At 55.8% G+C, this 14,216-nt stretch overlaps 1 protein-coding gene across 1 annotated transcript in view; it reads left to right on the forward strand.

The window, feature by feature from the left end:
- Positions 1 to 14,216, forward strand: part of RPTOR (regulatory associated protein of MTOR complex 1) — a 103,327-nt gene that overhangs the window by 80,158 nt on the left and 8,953 nt on the right. Inside the window, exons 25-30 of the mRNA XM_058852353.1 lie at positions 413 to 518; positions 1,998 to 2,112; positions 2,462 to 2,586; positions 3,743 to 3,847; positions 6,047 to 6,094; positions 13,272 to 13,378. Coding sequence (XP_058708336.1) covers positions 413 to 518; positions 1,998 to 2,112; positions 2,462 to 2,586; positions 3,743 to 3,847; positions 6,047 to 6,094; positions 13,272 to 13,378 — 606 coding nt within the window. The remainder of the gene's footprint in view (positions 1 to 412; positions 519 to 1,997; positions 2,113 to 2,461; positions 2,587 to 3,742; positions 3,848 to 6,046; positions 6,095 to 13,271; positions 13,379 to 14,216) is intronic.

The raw sequence follows: 14,216 nt of genomic DNA on the forward strand, positions 1-14,216 counted from the left end.
TTCAGGGGGAGTTTTGTGTATAATCAAAGCCAGGTGACACAGGGGAATGGTTTTCCAGAGCAGGGAATCTGAACAGGGCTGTTCCTGGTAAATGGTGGTGGAAACCCAAACATCCCAGGGATTTGGGAATGTATCCGTGCCCTGCTCAGCCAGCAGCCCTTGGTTAGCAGGAAAAGGAAGATTTCAGTGTGTTGTGAGCTGGCTGTAGCAGGGCTGTGCTCCCTCTCTGATCTGGGGCTTGCTGCGTGATGCTTCTCAGCCGAGGAGAGTTAAGAGAGAAATCAGCGCTGTGCCGAGATCAGACTGCAGCGTCCAGAGGGGCCGGGAGCCACGGACACTGCAGCATGGCTCAGCTGATTCCTGGGCTCCTGGGGGTCACTGCTTGTGTCTGTGTGTGCTCCTGTCCTGGCAGATCCCCGAGGAGCACGACCTGGAGAGCCAGATCCGCAAGGAGCGGGAGTGGCGCTTCCTGCGCAACGCGCGCGTCAGGAAACAGGCGCAGAAGATCATCCAGAAGGGTGAGTGCTTCCCGTGCTTCCCCCGTGCTGGAAAAGCCCAGTTAGCCCTGATCCCCATCCCTGGTGCTCCCCCACCTCTCTGCTCTCAGCTGCTGGGTTTGCTCACCCCAGAGCAGCTCAGGCTCTGCCTCCAAGGGGATGGAAGGGTCGGGAGCTGCAGGCTCAGGGTTTGATGTGGCACGGTCATGGCACACCCTGGGGCTGCTGGACCTGTCCCCCCAGCTCAGGAGACACCCCAGGGATGTCTCTCACCTTCCCTGCTCTGCTGAGCTCTGGAATCCATTGTTTACTCCTTGTATCCCATTTTATTTGGGATATTTGTGTGTGTGCTGCTCCCATCCTGCCTCAGGCCCGTGCTGCCTCAGCAGGAGCAGCCTGGGGTTGAATCTTTAGGGCTCTCTGGGGCAGCTTTGGGCTGGAATTCTCTCAGCACAGGAATTTATCCGAATAAAGTGGAACCTAATGAAGCTTCCTGAGGAATTTGCATTCCTCAGTTTCACCCTGCTGGTGTGCCCTGAGCAGCAGAGTCACAATTCCAGGAGCAGGGCTGGGGTGGGGGCTGCTCCTCCCAGGGCTGGAAATCCCAGTGTGCTGAAGGAAAAGTGCCCATGGCTCAGCCCTGTGAGTGCAGCGTGGAGCTTCATGCTGGGAAACTGCGGAATATCATCCACCAGAGAAATCCAGAGATGATCCTGGAGCCCAGGAGATGGCCTGGCAGATCTGATGGAATACAAAGAAGGGGATTTTTCATGCTTGCCTGGAGAAGTTAAATCTCTTTCTCGACAGTGTTCATATTTGGTTGCCTGACCTGAGTGACTGAAATGCCACTATTCATTAAAAAAATAATGAAAACGTGAAATATTAAAAAGAATTAAAATAGACTTACAAGCTTTTAATGAAAATTAGCTTCAATGGATGCATTCTAAAACAAACTCGGGCTGAATGGATGTCTCCTGGGTTTAGGGGTTTGTGTGATGAATTCAGAGAGTGCCAAAACCCAGCAGTGTCAGGGGTCCCAACACTGTTTGTGAATAGCAAACTGCTCTGAAGACAAGATGGGAGAAGTCTTTAACCATCATTTCAAGGTCTCCGTGGAAAATACATATTTCATTTGCAAATTAACCTAAAATTTGGGGGAACTGAAATGGAAGGTTAAATAAATAATCCACAAGCTACAGTGAAATGCTGTATTTTAAACTGAAAAAAAAAAAAAAAAAAGGCATTTTCATATTTTGTATTTTGAAGAAATAGTGTTGGTTTTTCCCTCATCACAACCTGGCATTTCCCTGGCTTTGGCTGCTCGCCAGCGTGAGGGATGAAGGATTTGTCACCAGTTCTTGGTTTGTACCTCAAGAACTGAGCTGGGGAGGGTGTGAGAAGCTCCTGGCAGGAGGGGAGGTTTGGGGGGTCCTGGTGACAGCTGGGGCAGGGGGAGCTGTGGCTGTCCCCAGCTGGGGCTGAGCTCTGCTGTCCCCACAGGCATCTCCCGGCTGGACGATCAGATCTTCCTCAACAGGAACCCAGGAGTGCCCTCCGTGGTGAAATTCCATCCCTTCACGCCCTGCATCGCCGTGGCTGACAAGGACAGCATCTGGTGAGGGCTGGGTGGCAGCAGGGACAGTCCTGCCTCCCTCCCAGCAGCTGCAGGGATTGAAATCCTGCCCTGGCACAGCTCTGGCTGCCCCTGGCAGTGTCCCAGGCCAGGCTGGATGAGGCTTGGGGCACCCTGGGACAGTGGGAGGTGTCCCTGCCATGGCAGGGGTGGCACTGGATGGGCTTTGAGGTGGTTCCAGTCCAAACCATTCCACGATTCCGTGATAATTCCGTTATTCACCAAATGATGCCAAACTCCAAAGGAGAAATCCCACGCTGGGTAACGAGTGCAGCTCTTTACAGCTCACCCAGAGAGCTGAAAACTCACCTGCTGTTTCTTCCTCCCACAGCTTTTGGGACTGGGAGAAAGGGGAAAAGCTGGACTATTTCCACAACGGGAACCCTCGGTACACGCGGATCACGGCCATGGAGTACCTGAACGGCCAGGACTGCTCCCTGCTGCTCACTGCCACAGGTAAAGCTCACACGGGGGCCTTGGCACACTTCCAGTCCAGGTGAGCTGCTCTGCACCTCCTTCTCTCCCCTCCATGGATTGGTCCCAGCCTGGCTCTTCCCTCCCTGCTCTTCCCTGGCTGCTCTCAGTGCAGGAGGCCATTTCCAGATCAGACCTGTGAGTTCCTCCTGCCACTGCTGCCATCTCTCAAGCAGCTGCTGCAAAGCCTTTGCAAGGACTGCCCAGTCCAACACTTGCTGAAGCCATTCCCATCTGAGTCTTGGCTTGTCATTTGCAAGGTTGTGGTCACCCCCTCCTGGGGAAAGGTGATTTTAGTTGGTTAAAGGTTAAAGTTGGTTAAATTGTGCAGCAGCCAAAGCACAGAGCTCCAGTTCTGTTCCTTGTGCTGTGTTGATGCAGAGCAGGCAGGGCTCAGCCCCAGCACTGAACCTCTCAGGTGCTTCTGAGCTTCTCTCTAGTCCATATCTCACCTGAGCAGCTCTCCAGCTCCTGGAGGGGCTTGCATGAGGAGACCTTGTGCTGGTCACAGCCCAAGCTGTGAGTCAGATCTGCTCCTCTCCCAAGGAACCATTCCAGACCTGGCAGGCAGAGTGTTTTTAACAGCTTCTCCAGCTTCCTGCTCGACTGTACAGGTTGGGTGTAATTAAGGGAGGGGCAAGGGGAGCTGAGAGAGCCTTTAGGACATATTTCTTTCAATTTATTGATTTGTAGCACACAAGTTCCACAGGTGAGGAGCAAATTGAAAAAAATACACAATGTTCTTGAAAGATTTGCTGCTGATGGGCTGGGCTTTGATGCTGCTGCTTCTGTGGGGCTGTTTTGTGTTGAGTGGGTACTTGTGTGGCCCTCGGCACCGATCCAGAGATGAATCCTGGAGAAAATGAATGTCAAGGAAATGGAGAGACACTGAATGTCAGGTGTTGTTGAAGGGAGGAAAAAAGCTCCTCCAGAACAGCTCCAGTGGAACAAAGCTGTAGGTTTCTTGGATGTAAATGAGAGAGGGAAAACAACTCTAACCAAAAGTGTTCAGGTGACACTCTGAGATTTGGGGTCTGTGTGACTTTAGTTCTGCTTCTCCTGCTCCTGGTGCACAGGGAGCTGTGGGAGCTGCACCAGCAGTGACTCTGCTCTGTGTTCTTCCTCTGTGCCCCCCAAGACGATGGTGCCATCAGAGTGTGGAAGAACTTTGCAGACCTGGAGAAGAACCCGGAGATGGTGACAGCCTGGCAGGGGCTGTCAGACATGCTGCCAACCACACGAGGTGGGTCCCAGCGAGGTTTCTGGGGGGGCAAGGTGGAAATCAGCCTTGGTGCAGCTTTGCAGGTGGCACCCGTGACCTCCTGTAGCCCCAGCTCCAGTTTTGGCACCTGTTCTTCCCTGTTTATTGTGGGTCAGGAGGTGGCAGAGGAATGTGTGGTCTAAATCTGGCCCGTGCAGAAGGACAGCACAGTGAGACATCGGCCTGCTTGGAATGCTGGGCAGAAAAGGGTGTAAAAAGGAGCACTGGCATCCAGCCACACGTGGGATGGAGCCAGAAAACCAGTCTGTGTAACCCTGGAATCTGTTTTAGGACATTTAGGGAGGTTTTAGGACGTTAGAGGAGGTTTTGGGATGTTACAGGAGGTTTTAGGATGTTACAGGAGGTTTTGGGATGTTACAGGAGGTTTTACAGCACTCCAGGAGGTGGATGTTCCATCCTGCCCAGACCCCATCAGGTGCCAATGCTCTAATGGCAATTCTCTGTCCCTTGAATATTTCTAATCAAGGCTGCAGGTTTTTCTGTGTGTGCTGTGGTTCAACCAGCACTTTGTGGGATTGATGGAAGTGTGGGATTGATGGAGGAAGTGCTGCATGAGGCTGCCTGGCTCGTGCTGAGCAGGAGGTCAGATGAGATGACCATCATCATTCATCCTGACCTTAAAAGCTGACAGTTCTCATTTCTGAGCTGATGTGGTTCATCCCAGGAGCCTGACACAGCTCTTTCATTGGATTTTCCTGGGGCTGCCTGGTGTGTGTTTTTCCCTTTCCACCTCCCTGCGTGTCTCAGGGAAGGGGAGCTGTGTTTGAGGCTCTGCCTGGCTGCTGAGGAGCTGCTGCAAGTTCAGATGTGCAGATGGCAGAACCTGCCCTTCCCGAGGTGGCAGCAGGAGCAGGAGGGGCTGTTGTGAGCTCTGCTGAGGCACAGCGAGCCCAGGAGGGGTGACAAGTGGTGTCACTCTGTAGTTCTGTGCCAGCAAACACCAGCTTTCCTGGCTGCTGGTTGATGTTTCCCATCCTGGATTCAGGAGCTGGTTTCTTGGAGCTGGGAATGCCCCTGGGCTGCCCTGGCTGTGCCTCTGGTGCTGGCCAAGGAGGATTCTGGAATTCCCTCAGCCCAATCCCACTGTCCTGCCTTCCTCCCACGTGCACTGTGCCAGGGCAGAGCCTGCTTGTGCCTCACTCTGGGCAGGATTTAACACCCAGAAAGGATTTGCAGTGTCTGACACAGCTCAGAGCTGAGAGAGCTCTGAGAGCTGGCTGGTTCCATTTGCCAGAACAGGACTGGGGAAACTTAAATCTGTTCTCTTTAGGATTGGGTTGGGTTTTTTTTTTTTTTTTTCCCTTGGCTTTTTCTTTCCCTTGTGGACTGAAGCAGTCTGGGGCCTGTTTTCTTTGCCTTCCACCTTCTCAGCAGACTGGGAAGAAGAGAGGGACAGATCTGTTTGTGGAGAGAGAAATAAATGTAGCCACTTCAAAAGAGCTAAGTGGAGCAAGTCCCCGTGGAGATGAGAGTCTTCAGAGTCATCTGCTGCCAAGACCACAGCTGTGGTCCAGCACTGGCTCAGAAAACTGAGGATGCATCTTTGAAGCTGCAGAGCTCAGGAGTTTTACTGGAGTTTGTTTGCTCCCACTATTGATTTCCTTCCCTCCTCTCCCAGCTTTTCCCCTGTGTCATGATGGCACCCTCAGCTCTGAGCTGCTCTTGAGAACAGCCAGAACATGACCAGAACATGACTTTCAGGGCCATTTTCCCACTTATAAAAGGAGAGAGGAATCTGTAACATGGAAATGCATCCTTTGGAAGGTTGGAGAGCAGGGCTGGGTTGTGTGAGCGCTGGGAGAAGGGCAGGGGCACTGCCTGGGAGGGGCACAGACACATTTCCACAGGGAACTCAGGGTGGGCAGGGAAGCCCTGAGGCATGGCAGGAGCCCCGTGGTGCCGTGGGTTTGTGCAGATTCCAGGATTCCTGCCTGTCTGTCCTGGCTGTGCTGGGACACGGCTGAGGCACACGGGGCTCTGTGCTGCTCCCAGCCTGCTCCTCACAGGCTGCTGCCTTCCCAAAAACACTGAGCTACACCGAGGGAGGGGGGCAGGGGCTGCTCTGGGTGCTGCTGCTCCTCTTCCAGGGTGAGCTGCTGTTTCTGGTCCCTGTTTGCAGCTGGTTTTTGCTCTGAGCCCCTGATCCCTGTCTCCCCGCAGGTCTGGCCCGAAGGGTGTCCATCTACCTGGACAGAAGCAAGCAGGGAGGTGAGTGCTGGTCCTGTCCCCCGTGCTCAGGGGGGTGGGCAGGAGCTCCTCGGGGTGGTTTTGGTGTGCTTTGAGGGATTCCTGGGTCCCTGTGGCTCCTGGGGAGCTTTGCTTCCACCTCTGCCCCGTGTCTGAGGAGTGCAGGGAGGGATCTGTGCTCCCTGGGCAGGCACAGGCCCTGCTGGGATAAGGGACATTCATGGCAGCCTCTCTGAGCTCCCTCAGCCACAGGAGGCCTGGGGGGATTTGGGAGTCTCTCTTTCCCAGGGAGGTTTCAAATCCTGGATTTCCATCCCTGGACAGAAGGGTTTGAGTGGGAGGTTCCAAATGGAGCCAGCCTAAAGCTGATGTGGCTTTGGCTGGGGTTTGTTTGTAACTCCCCTGGGCTGGGAAGATCCTGTGCAAAGGAGATGCTGGAGGGTCTTTCCCAGCAGCCTCAGAGTCGTGGACACTTGGCAGAGATAAGCCAAAAAGGGGAAATTTAGGTTGGATCCATGGGATTAATTCATGGCACAGGTGCCCAGAGCAGCTGGGGCTGCCCCTGGATCCCTGGCAGTGCCCAAGGCCAGGCTGGACATTGGGACAGTGGGAGCTGTCCCTGCCATGGCAGGGCTGGGGTGGGTGAGCTGAGCCCAGCCCAAATCCTTCTGGGATTCTGGGACTGCAGTAAATGTCACGAATTGCACTCTGCCACGTGGAGGGAAGCTGAAGGAACTCCTCAGCCTTCTCCCCCAGCAGCTGTGCAGGGCTCTGGGTCCCACGGGGGTGGGAGCAGGTGCTTGATGTGTCAGGGCATCCCGGGGCTGCTCGTGGTGACGTCACCACCTCAGGATGTTCATCAATTATTAATATTTGCTGAGTGATCAGAGCTGGCTGTGTCTGCACTGATTAATCACCCCGGCTCCTGGCAGGGGCTGATTCAGAGCTCGTTAGTGGAGTTGAGCAGCTCTGTGTGGCTGTGGGAGCTGGGGCAGGAGAGAGCAGAGCTGATGTGTGGCTGCTGCTGCTGCCTGGCTCTGAGATCCCCCAGCAAAGGCTAAAATTAGCAGGGCTTGGCTGCAGGGAATCCCCGCTCAGCCAGCCGGCCACGCAGAATTCCTCGCTTGCAGGGAATTCCGCAGCCGGATCGATGCCAGGCCATGGCAGCCCCTGCTCACGGGCAGGGCAGGTCAATAAAAACCTTCTCCAGCTGCTTCTGCTCTCCTGGTGGCAGGGAGAGCACAAACATTCCCCCTTCCCTCTGGAGAACTGTAAAAAATGTCTGGAATTGCATTTTGTGTTTGGATACTGCCCCGCCCCTGGAAGTGTCCCAGGCTGGGCTGGATGGGGCTTGGAGCAGGGGGACAGCTCCAGGCTGCAGCAGGAGCTGCTCAAGGGATCAGACCCGGGCTCATCCTGGAGCCCAAGGGGCAGAGGGACCCACAGAGGCTCCCCACATCTCCCAGGAGCCCACATCAGGAGCGAGGGCTGCGGGAGAGGCGACACAGTTCTGGTCAGATCATTTGATGGCAATAAAATCTTTGGAGAAATGGCAGCTCCAGGGGTTTGTGTTCTTTTAATTGAATTCCCAGCATCCCAGCTCCTGCTGTCCCTCACTGCAGAGTCCTTGGCAGGAGGAGGGTGACACTTTTTGAGAGGATGTTGTAGAAATTAATGATGAGTGAGGTCATCCAACCCTCCCACTGCTTCCTGGAAATTAAAGCAGGGATGTGCTTCACTGCTCAACCAGGAGGGCCCGTGATTAAAAAATGATCAGTCAGAATCCAGGATGCTTCTCAGTTGTGTTCCATGTAGGTATTCCTGATTCCACTGAAATGCCAAGGACAGCCTGGCCACGTTCCTGTGAGGGCAGATGTTGGGAATGCAGCTGCTTCCACCACGTTAGTCCTGGAATTTATCCATGGAATTGTCCCATCCAGGAAAATATCTCTGGCTCAGGGGCAATCCTGAGGGAGCAGCCATGGGAAGTTGTACCTTCAGGAACAGCTGTTGGTGTGGATAAACTCAGCCACACAGAACTGCCAGTGCTGCCTTTAAAAGGCTCAAAAACAACAACAACAACAACAAAAAAACCCCAAACCAAAAAACAACAACACCTCCACCAGAGACATTTAAAAATTCCTTTCCCTGAGCTGTGGAAGATTTGTTGCTCATTATCTAAGAACATAATATTCCTCAGGGGAAAATTGTGCTCTCAGCTCCTGATGCATTGCAGCAGTGCAGGGCTGGTCCCTGCAGCTCGTGGGTTCTGGGAGCACCAGGATTCCAGCACTGGCCTGTGCCAGCTGTGTGCCAGCTGTGTGCCATCTCCCTGTGCCAGCTGTGTGCCAGCTGTGTGCCAGCTGTGTGCCATCTCCCTGTGCCAGCCGTGTGCCAGCTGTGTGCCATCTCCCTGTGCCAGCCGTGTGCCAGCTGTGTGCCATGTCCCTGTGCCAGCTGTGTGCCAGCTGTGTGCATTCTCCCTGTGCCAGCTGTGTGCCAGCTCCCTGTGCCAGCTCCCTGTGCCAGCTCCCTGTGCCAGCTGTGTGCCAGCTGTGTGCCAGCTGTGTGCCATGTCCCTGTGCCAGCTGTGTGCCAGCTGTGTGCATTCTCCCTGTGCCAGCTGTGTGCCAGCTCCCTGTGCCAGCTGTGTGCCAGCTCCCTGTGCCAGCTGTGTGCCAGCTGTGTGCCATGTCCCTGTGCCAGCTGTGTGCCAGCTGTGTCCCTGCTTGCTCCTGTCAGGGTGGGCAGGTCAGGCAGAGCAGCACCTGGGGCTGTGCAGTGCTCAGGGCAGCACTGGGGGCAGGAGGGGCTGAGTGAGGAGTTCAGGTGCTCAGGGCAGCAAAGGGGGCAGGACAGGCTGAGTGAGGAGTTCAGGTGCTCAGAGCAGCAATGGGGGCAGGACAGGCTGAGTGAGGAGTTCAGGTGTTCAGAGCAGCACCTGGAGGAGCTGAGTGAGGAGTTCAGGTGCTCAGAGCAGCACTGGGGGCAGGACAGGCTGAGTGAGGAGTTCAGGTGTTCAGAGCAGCACTGGGGGCAGGACAGGCTGAGTGAGGAGTTCAGGTGCTCAGAGCAGCAATGGGGGCAGGACAGGCTGAGTGAGGAGTTCAGGTGCTCAGGGCAGCTCCTGGAGGCAGGAAGGGCTGAGTGAGGAGTTCAGGTGTTCAGAGCAGCACCTGGGGCAGGACAGGCTGAGTGAGGAGCAGCTCAGGTGCCAAGCCCAGGAGCCAAAGCCCCGTGGGTGGGCTGCAGGCTCAGTTGTAACATCCTGGAGTAGGACCTCTGTTAATTAAAAAGGAAATGATCATTAGCATTCAATCCCACGTTCGCTCCTCATCCCAAAATACTATGAATTGAGCATGGAAACATGAGCCAATCCTGTCTCATCCCTGCCATGCAAACCTTTGCTCGTACATAGAAATAGTTCAGCTATTTCTGTCTCGTTCCATACTGTGAGTGCCAGCTCTGGGTGGAACATTTCGCAGTCAGAGGAAGCTTTCCTTCCCCTCACACACTTCCAAGTGACTGACATTTCTGTACAAGGGCTTTTCTGCCCTTCAGACAGGTTGGAATTCTGGTTCAGCATTCCCATTTGCATCCCCTTTTTGGCCAGGGCATGACTGGGGTGCAGCAGGAGCAGAGCCCCCAGCCCAGGGCTCAGCACAGGCAGCTTTGCAGCCAGGACCCAGCACCTCCAGGCAGATCCTTGCTTTGGGATGATCCGAATCCTGCCCTTCCCTCTTCCAGGGAGCAGCAGTTATCCCTGAGCTCAACTATTTAAGTTTTAATAAGAAAGGCAGGAACTGCAAGGTTCATACCCAGCTTCATCCCTGGAAGTGTCCCAGGCCAGGCTGGACAGGGCTTGGAGCGCCCTGGGGTAGTGGAAGGTGCCCCTGCCCATGGCAGGGTGGAATGAGGTGGTTGTTAAGGTCCCTTCCAACCCAGACCATCCCAGGATTCCGTGATTATCTCCCTCCTTTTTTTCCACCCTGGTTGGGAGTGAGCCCTTGTCCTTCCCATCTGTTTTGTGTAATCCCTCTGGAGCCTCTTCCCTCCGTGAGACTCTCCCTGCCTGTCTAGCTGTCATTGCTGAATGTCCTCAGTGACAAACTCCTGACAGGCACCCAAGAGAGCACCAAAAATGCCAATTCTGTCCCCAAATTCAGCTCCCCTGTCCCCCTCCACGGAACAGCCCCTGGATCTGCAGCAGGATGGGGCTTGGTGCTGGTCAGAAAGAAACCTTTCCTCAAACTGGGGGACATTCCTGGGAAATCAGGAGCTTTGGAGCTGCCTCGGAGCTCTTTACCTGCTGAACTCCATCAGGGATGGGAATGGGCAGATCCATCTCAGCTGCCAGGTTTATCCTGTCACATGGGCCGTAAACAGATGACAAATGCAAACACTTCAGTGGTGTTTATCATCTCCATCACTGCCTGCTTGTTTGCCTGGCTCTCCAGCCCTGCGAGCTGCCAGGGAACGATCCATTTGACTAAAGATAAAGATGCAGGCTCCCAGGTCAGCCCAGAGTCCTGGATTTCCTGCAGCGAGGTGAGGGACTGTCAGTAAACATCAGTGACCTCCTCCATGGACGGGGCAGGACCAGGAACCCTCTCGGATGTGATGCTTAGGAAGGGGAGAGGGGCAGAATGTTTTCCCTGAAGCTGTGCAAAACAAGGTCATTGCATCGTGCTGGAGGAGAACTCGGTGTTCATAGGATGTGTCTGCTGCTTCCTTTGTGCTCTGTGACGGTGCTGTTCTGGTACAAGGTGCTTGTGGCCCTTTGGTGACAAAGGAGCACGTTGGGGCAGGCTTTGATTTCCTGCTGGGGATGATTCCTGGCAGTAAATCCAGAGAAATGCACGTTTTTACCTTGTGGACAAGCACGATGTGGAGTGGAGACACGGGGATGGTGCTGAAGGCACTGAGAGTGCTCGGGGCAGGAGCTGCAGTCCTGATGCATTGCAGAGGGTTCTGACTCCAGTTCTGGCTGCTTATGAAACACTGCTCAGCACCAGAGACTCGGTCTGGCACCGAGGAGAGGGTGGACAACTGCTCTGGGAGGCAGGGATGCTGCTCTGAGGCAGGAATGCTGCTCTGGGAGGCAGGAATGCTGCTCTGAGAGGCAGGAATGCTGCTCTGGGAGGCAGGAATGCTGCTCTGGGAGACAGGAATGCTGCTCTGAGGCAGGAATGCTGCTCTGAGAGACAGGAATGCTGCTCTGAGAGGCAGGAATGCTGCTCTGAGGCAGGGATGCTGCTCTGGGAGACAGGGATGCTGCTCTGGGAGGCAGGGATGCTGCTCTGGAAGGCAGGAATGCTGCCCTGGGAGGCAGGGATGCTGCTCTGGAAGGCAGGAATGCTGCTCTGAGGCAGGGATGCTGCTCTGAGAGACAGGGATGCTGCTCTGGGAGGCAGGAATGCTGCTCTGGGAGACAGGAATGCTGCTCTGAGGCAGGGATGCTGCTCTGGGAGGCAGGGATGCTGCTCTGGGAGGCAGGGATGCTGCTCTGGGAGGCAGGAATGCTGCTCTGGGAGGCAGGAATGCTGCTCTGGGAGACAGGAATGCTGCTCTGAGAGGCAGGAATGCTGCTCTGAGGCAGGGATGCTGCTCTGGGAGGCAGGAATGCTGCTCTGAGGCAGGAATGCTGCTCTGAGGCAGGAATGCTGCTCTGAGGCAGGAATGCTGCTCTGAGAGGCAGGAATGCTGCTCTGAGGCAGGAATGCTGCTCTGGAAGGCAGGGATGCTGCTCTGAGAGGCAGGAATGCTGCTCTGGAAGGCAGGGATGCTGCTCTGGGAGACAGGAATGCTGCTCTGAGAGGCAGGAATGCTGCTCTGGAAGGCAGGGATGCTGCTCTGGGAGACAGGAATGCTGCTCTGAGAGGCAGGAATGCTGCTCTGAGAGGCAGGGATGCTGCTCTGAGGCAGGAATGCTGCTCTGAGGCAGGGATGCTGCTCTGAGGCAGGGATGCTGCTCTGGGAGACAGGGATGCTGCTCTGAGGCAGGAATGCTGCTCTGAGGCAGGGATGCTGCTCTGAGGCAGGGATGCTGCTCTGGGAGGCAGGGATGCTGCTCTGAGAGACAGGGATGCTGCCCTGGGAGGCAGGAATGCTGCTCTGAGGCAGGGATGCTGCTCTGAGGCAGGGATGCTGCTCTGGGAGGCAGGGATGCTGCCCTGGGAGGCAGGAATGCTGCTCTGAGGCAGGGATGCTGCCCTGGGAGGCAGGAATGCTGCTCTGAGAGGCAGGGATGCTGCTCTGAGAGACAGGGATGCTGCTCTGAGAGACAGGAATGCTGCTCTGGGAGGCAGGAATGCTGCTCTGGAAGGCAGGGATGCTGCTCTGGGAGGCAGGGATGCTGCTCTGGAAGGCAGGAATGCTGCTCTGGAAGGCAGGGATGCTGCTCTGAGGCAGGGATGCTGCTCTGGGAGGCAGGGATGCTGCTCTGAGAGACAGGGATGCTGCTCTGAGGCAGGGATGCTGCTCTGAGCAGGAATTCTGCTGCTGTCTCTGCCCTCCCCAGGGGCTGGAACAGACACCAAGCCTGGAGTTCTTCTCTGGTTCCCTCCTGTGGTGCTCCCGGGGTTTCTGTTTGTGTTTTTAAGGCAGTGTGGATGGGATGTTGTGCTGAACTTCCCCTGGAGACTGATCTGTGCCCTCAGGGATGAGGAGCAAGCTCGTGTAAGGGTGTTGGAGCTGTTGTCACTGCAGGGTGTTCCCCTCCTCACCAGTCAGTGCAGCAGACTGGTTTGTGCTCCCACCAGCTGTTAAATTCACTCCACTGCAGCCCTGACTTGGCTGTTCCTTGTCCAGAACATCTCCCACATCCTCCTGACAGAACAAGGAGCTCTCAGGGCCAGGAGCTCTCAGGGCTTGCTGGATGAGGTGGCACCAGCTGGGTGTCTCCAGCCAGCATTTAATGTTCTCATGGGGTGCTGGGCGCTGCTCCCCTCCCACAGGGACCGCCCGTGCTCGGCTTCTCAGCACTCAGAGCAGGGCCAGAGGCTGTGTTTGGACTCCAGGCCAGGAGCAGCTGGTCCAGTCCCATCTGGAGGATGTGTGGGGGGCCTGTGTGTGTCATTTTCCATTTCCTCTGGTGGTGACAGTGTCTGGAACACGGGGTCAGGAGAGCTGATGCTCCACGGAGTGCAGCTCTGCCCGTGCTGGCACTGACTTGCACCCCTGCCTTGTTGTGTCTCAGGAGCAGGGATGGTGGTGGACTGGGAACAAGAAACCGGGCTCCTGATGACCTCAGGAGACGTGAGGATCATCCGGATCTGGGACACGGATCGGGAAATGAAAGTCCAGGTAAGGCTTGTCCACATCACCTTCTCCCTCCTGGAGCCCATCCCATGGGCCCAGTGCCCCAAAACACCTGGGGCTGCTCTGTGAGGGGCTGCCAGCTCCAGGAGCTCCTGATTCCCTGATTCCCTGATTCCCTTCCTGATTCCCTGCTTCCCTGATTCCCTGATTCCCTGATTCCCTGATTCCCTGCCTCCCTGCCTCCCTGCTTCCCTGCCTTCCTGCTTCCCTGATTCCCTGATTCCCTGATTCCCTGATTCCCTGATTCCCTGATTCCCTGATTCCCTTCCTGCTTCCCTGATTCCCTGCTTCCCTGCTTCCCTGCCCCAGGGCCCTGTTCCAAGCTCAATAAAACCACGCAGACACTCTGGGAGTGTCAGGGCTCTCCTGGACCCTGCTGTGCTGTTCTGGGTGGGCAGCAAGGTGTGGGGAAACTGAGGCTGTGGAATCCAGAGGCCACACCAGGCTACAGAGGGAGGCACTGGGATGCAGGGACAGCACTGGGATGCAGGGACAGGCACTGGGATGCAGAGGGAGGCACTGGGATGCAGGGACAGCACTGGGATGCAGGGACAGCACTGGGATGCAGGGACAGGCACTGGGATGCAGAGGGAGGCACTGGGATGCAGGAACAGCACTGGGATGCAGGGACAGGCACTGGGATGCAGAGGGAGGCACTGGGATGCAGGGACAGGCACTGGGATGCAGAGGGAGGCACTGGGATGCAGGGACAGGCACTGGGATGCAGGGACAGGCACTGGGATGCAGAGACAGGCACTGGGATGCAGGGACAGCACTGGGATGCAGGGACAGGCACTGGGATGCAGGGACAGGCACTGGGATG

The sequence above is a fragment of the Poecile atricapillus genome, chromosome 17 (genome assembly GCF_030490865.1).
Source record: "Poecile atricapillus isolate bPoeAtr1 chromosome 17, bPoeAtr1.hap1, whole genome shotgun sequence".
In the NCBI taxonomy this organism is placed as follows: domain Eukaryota; kingdom Metazoa; phylum Chordata; class Aves; order Passeriformes; family Paridae; genus Poecile; species Poecile atricapillus.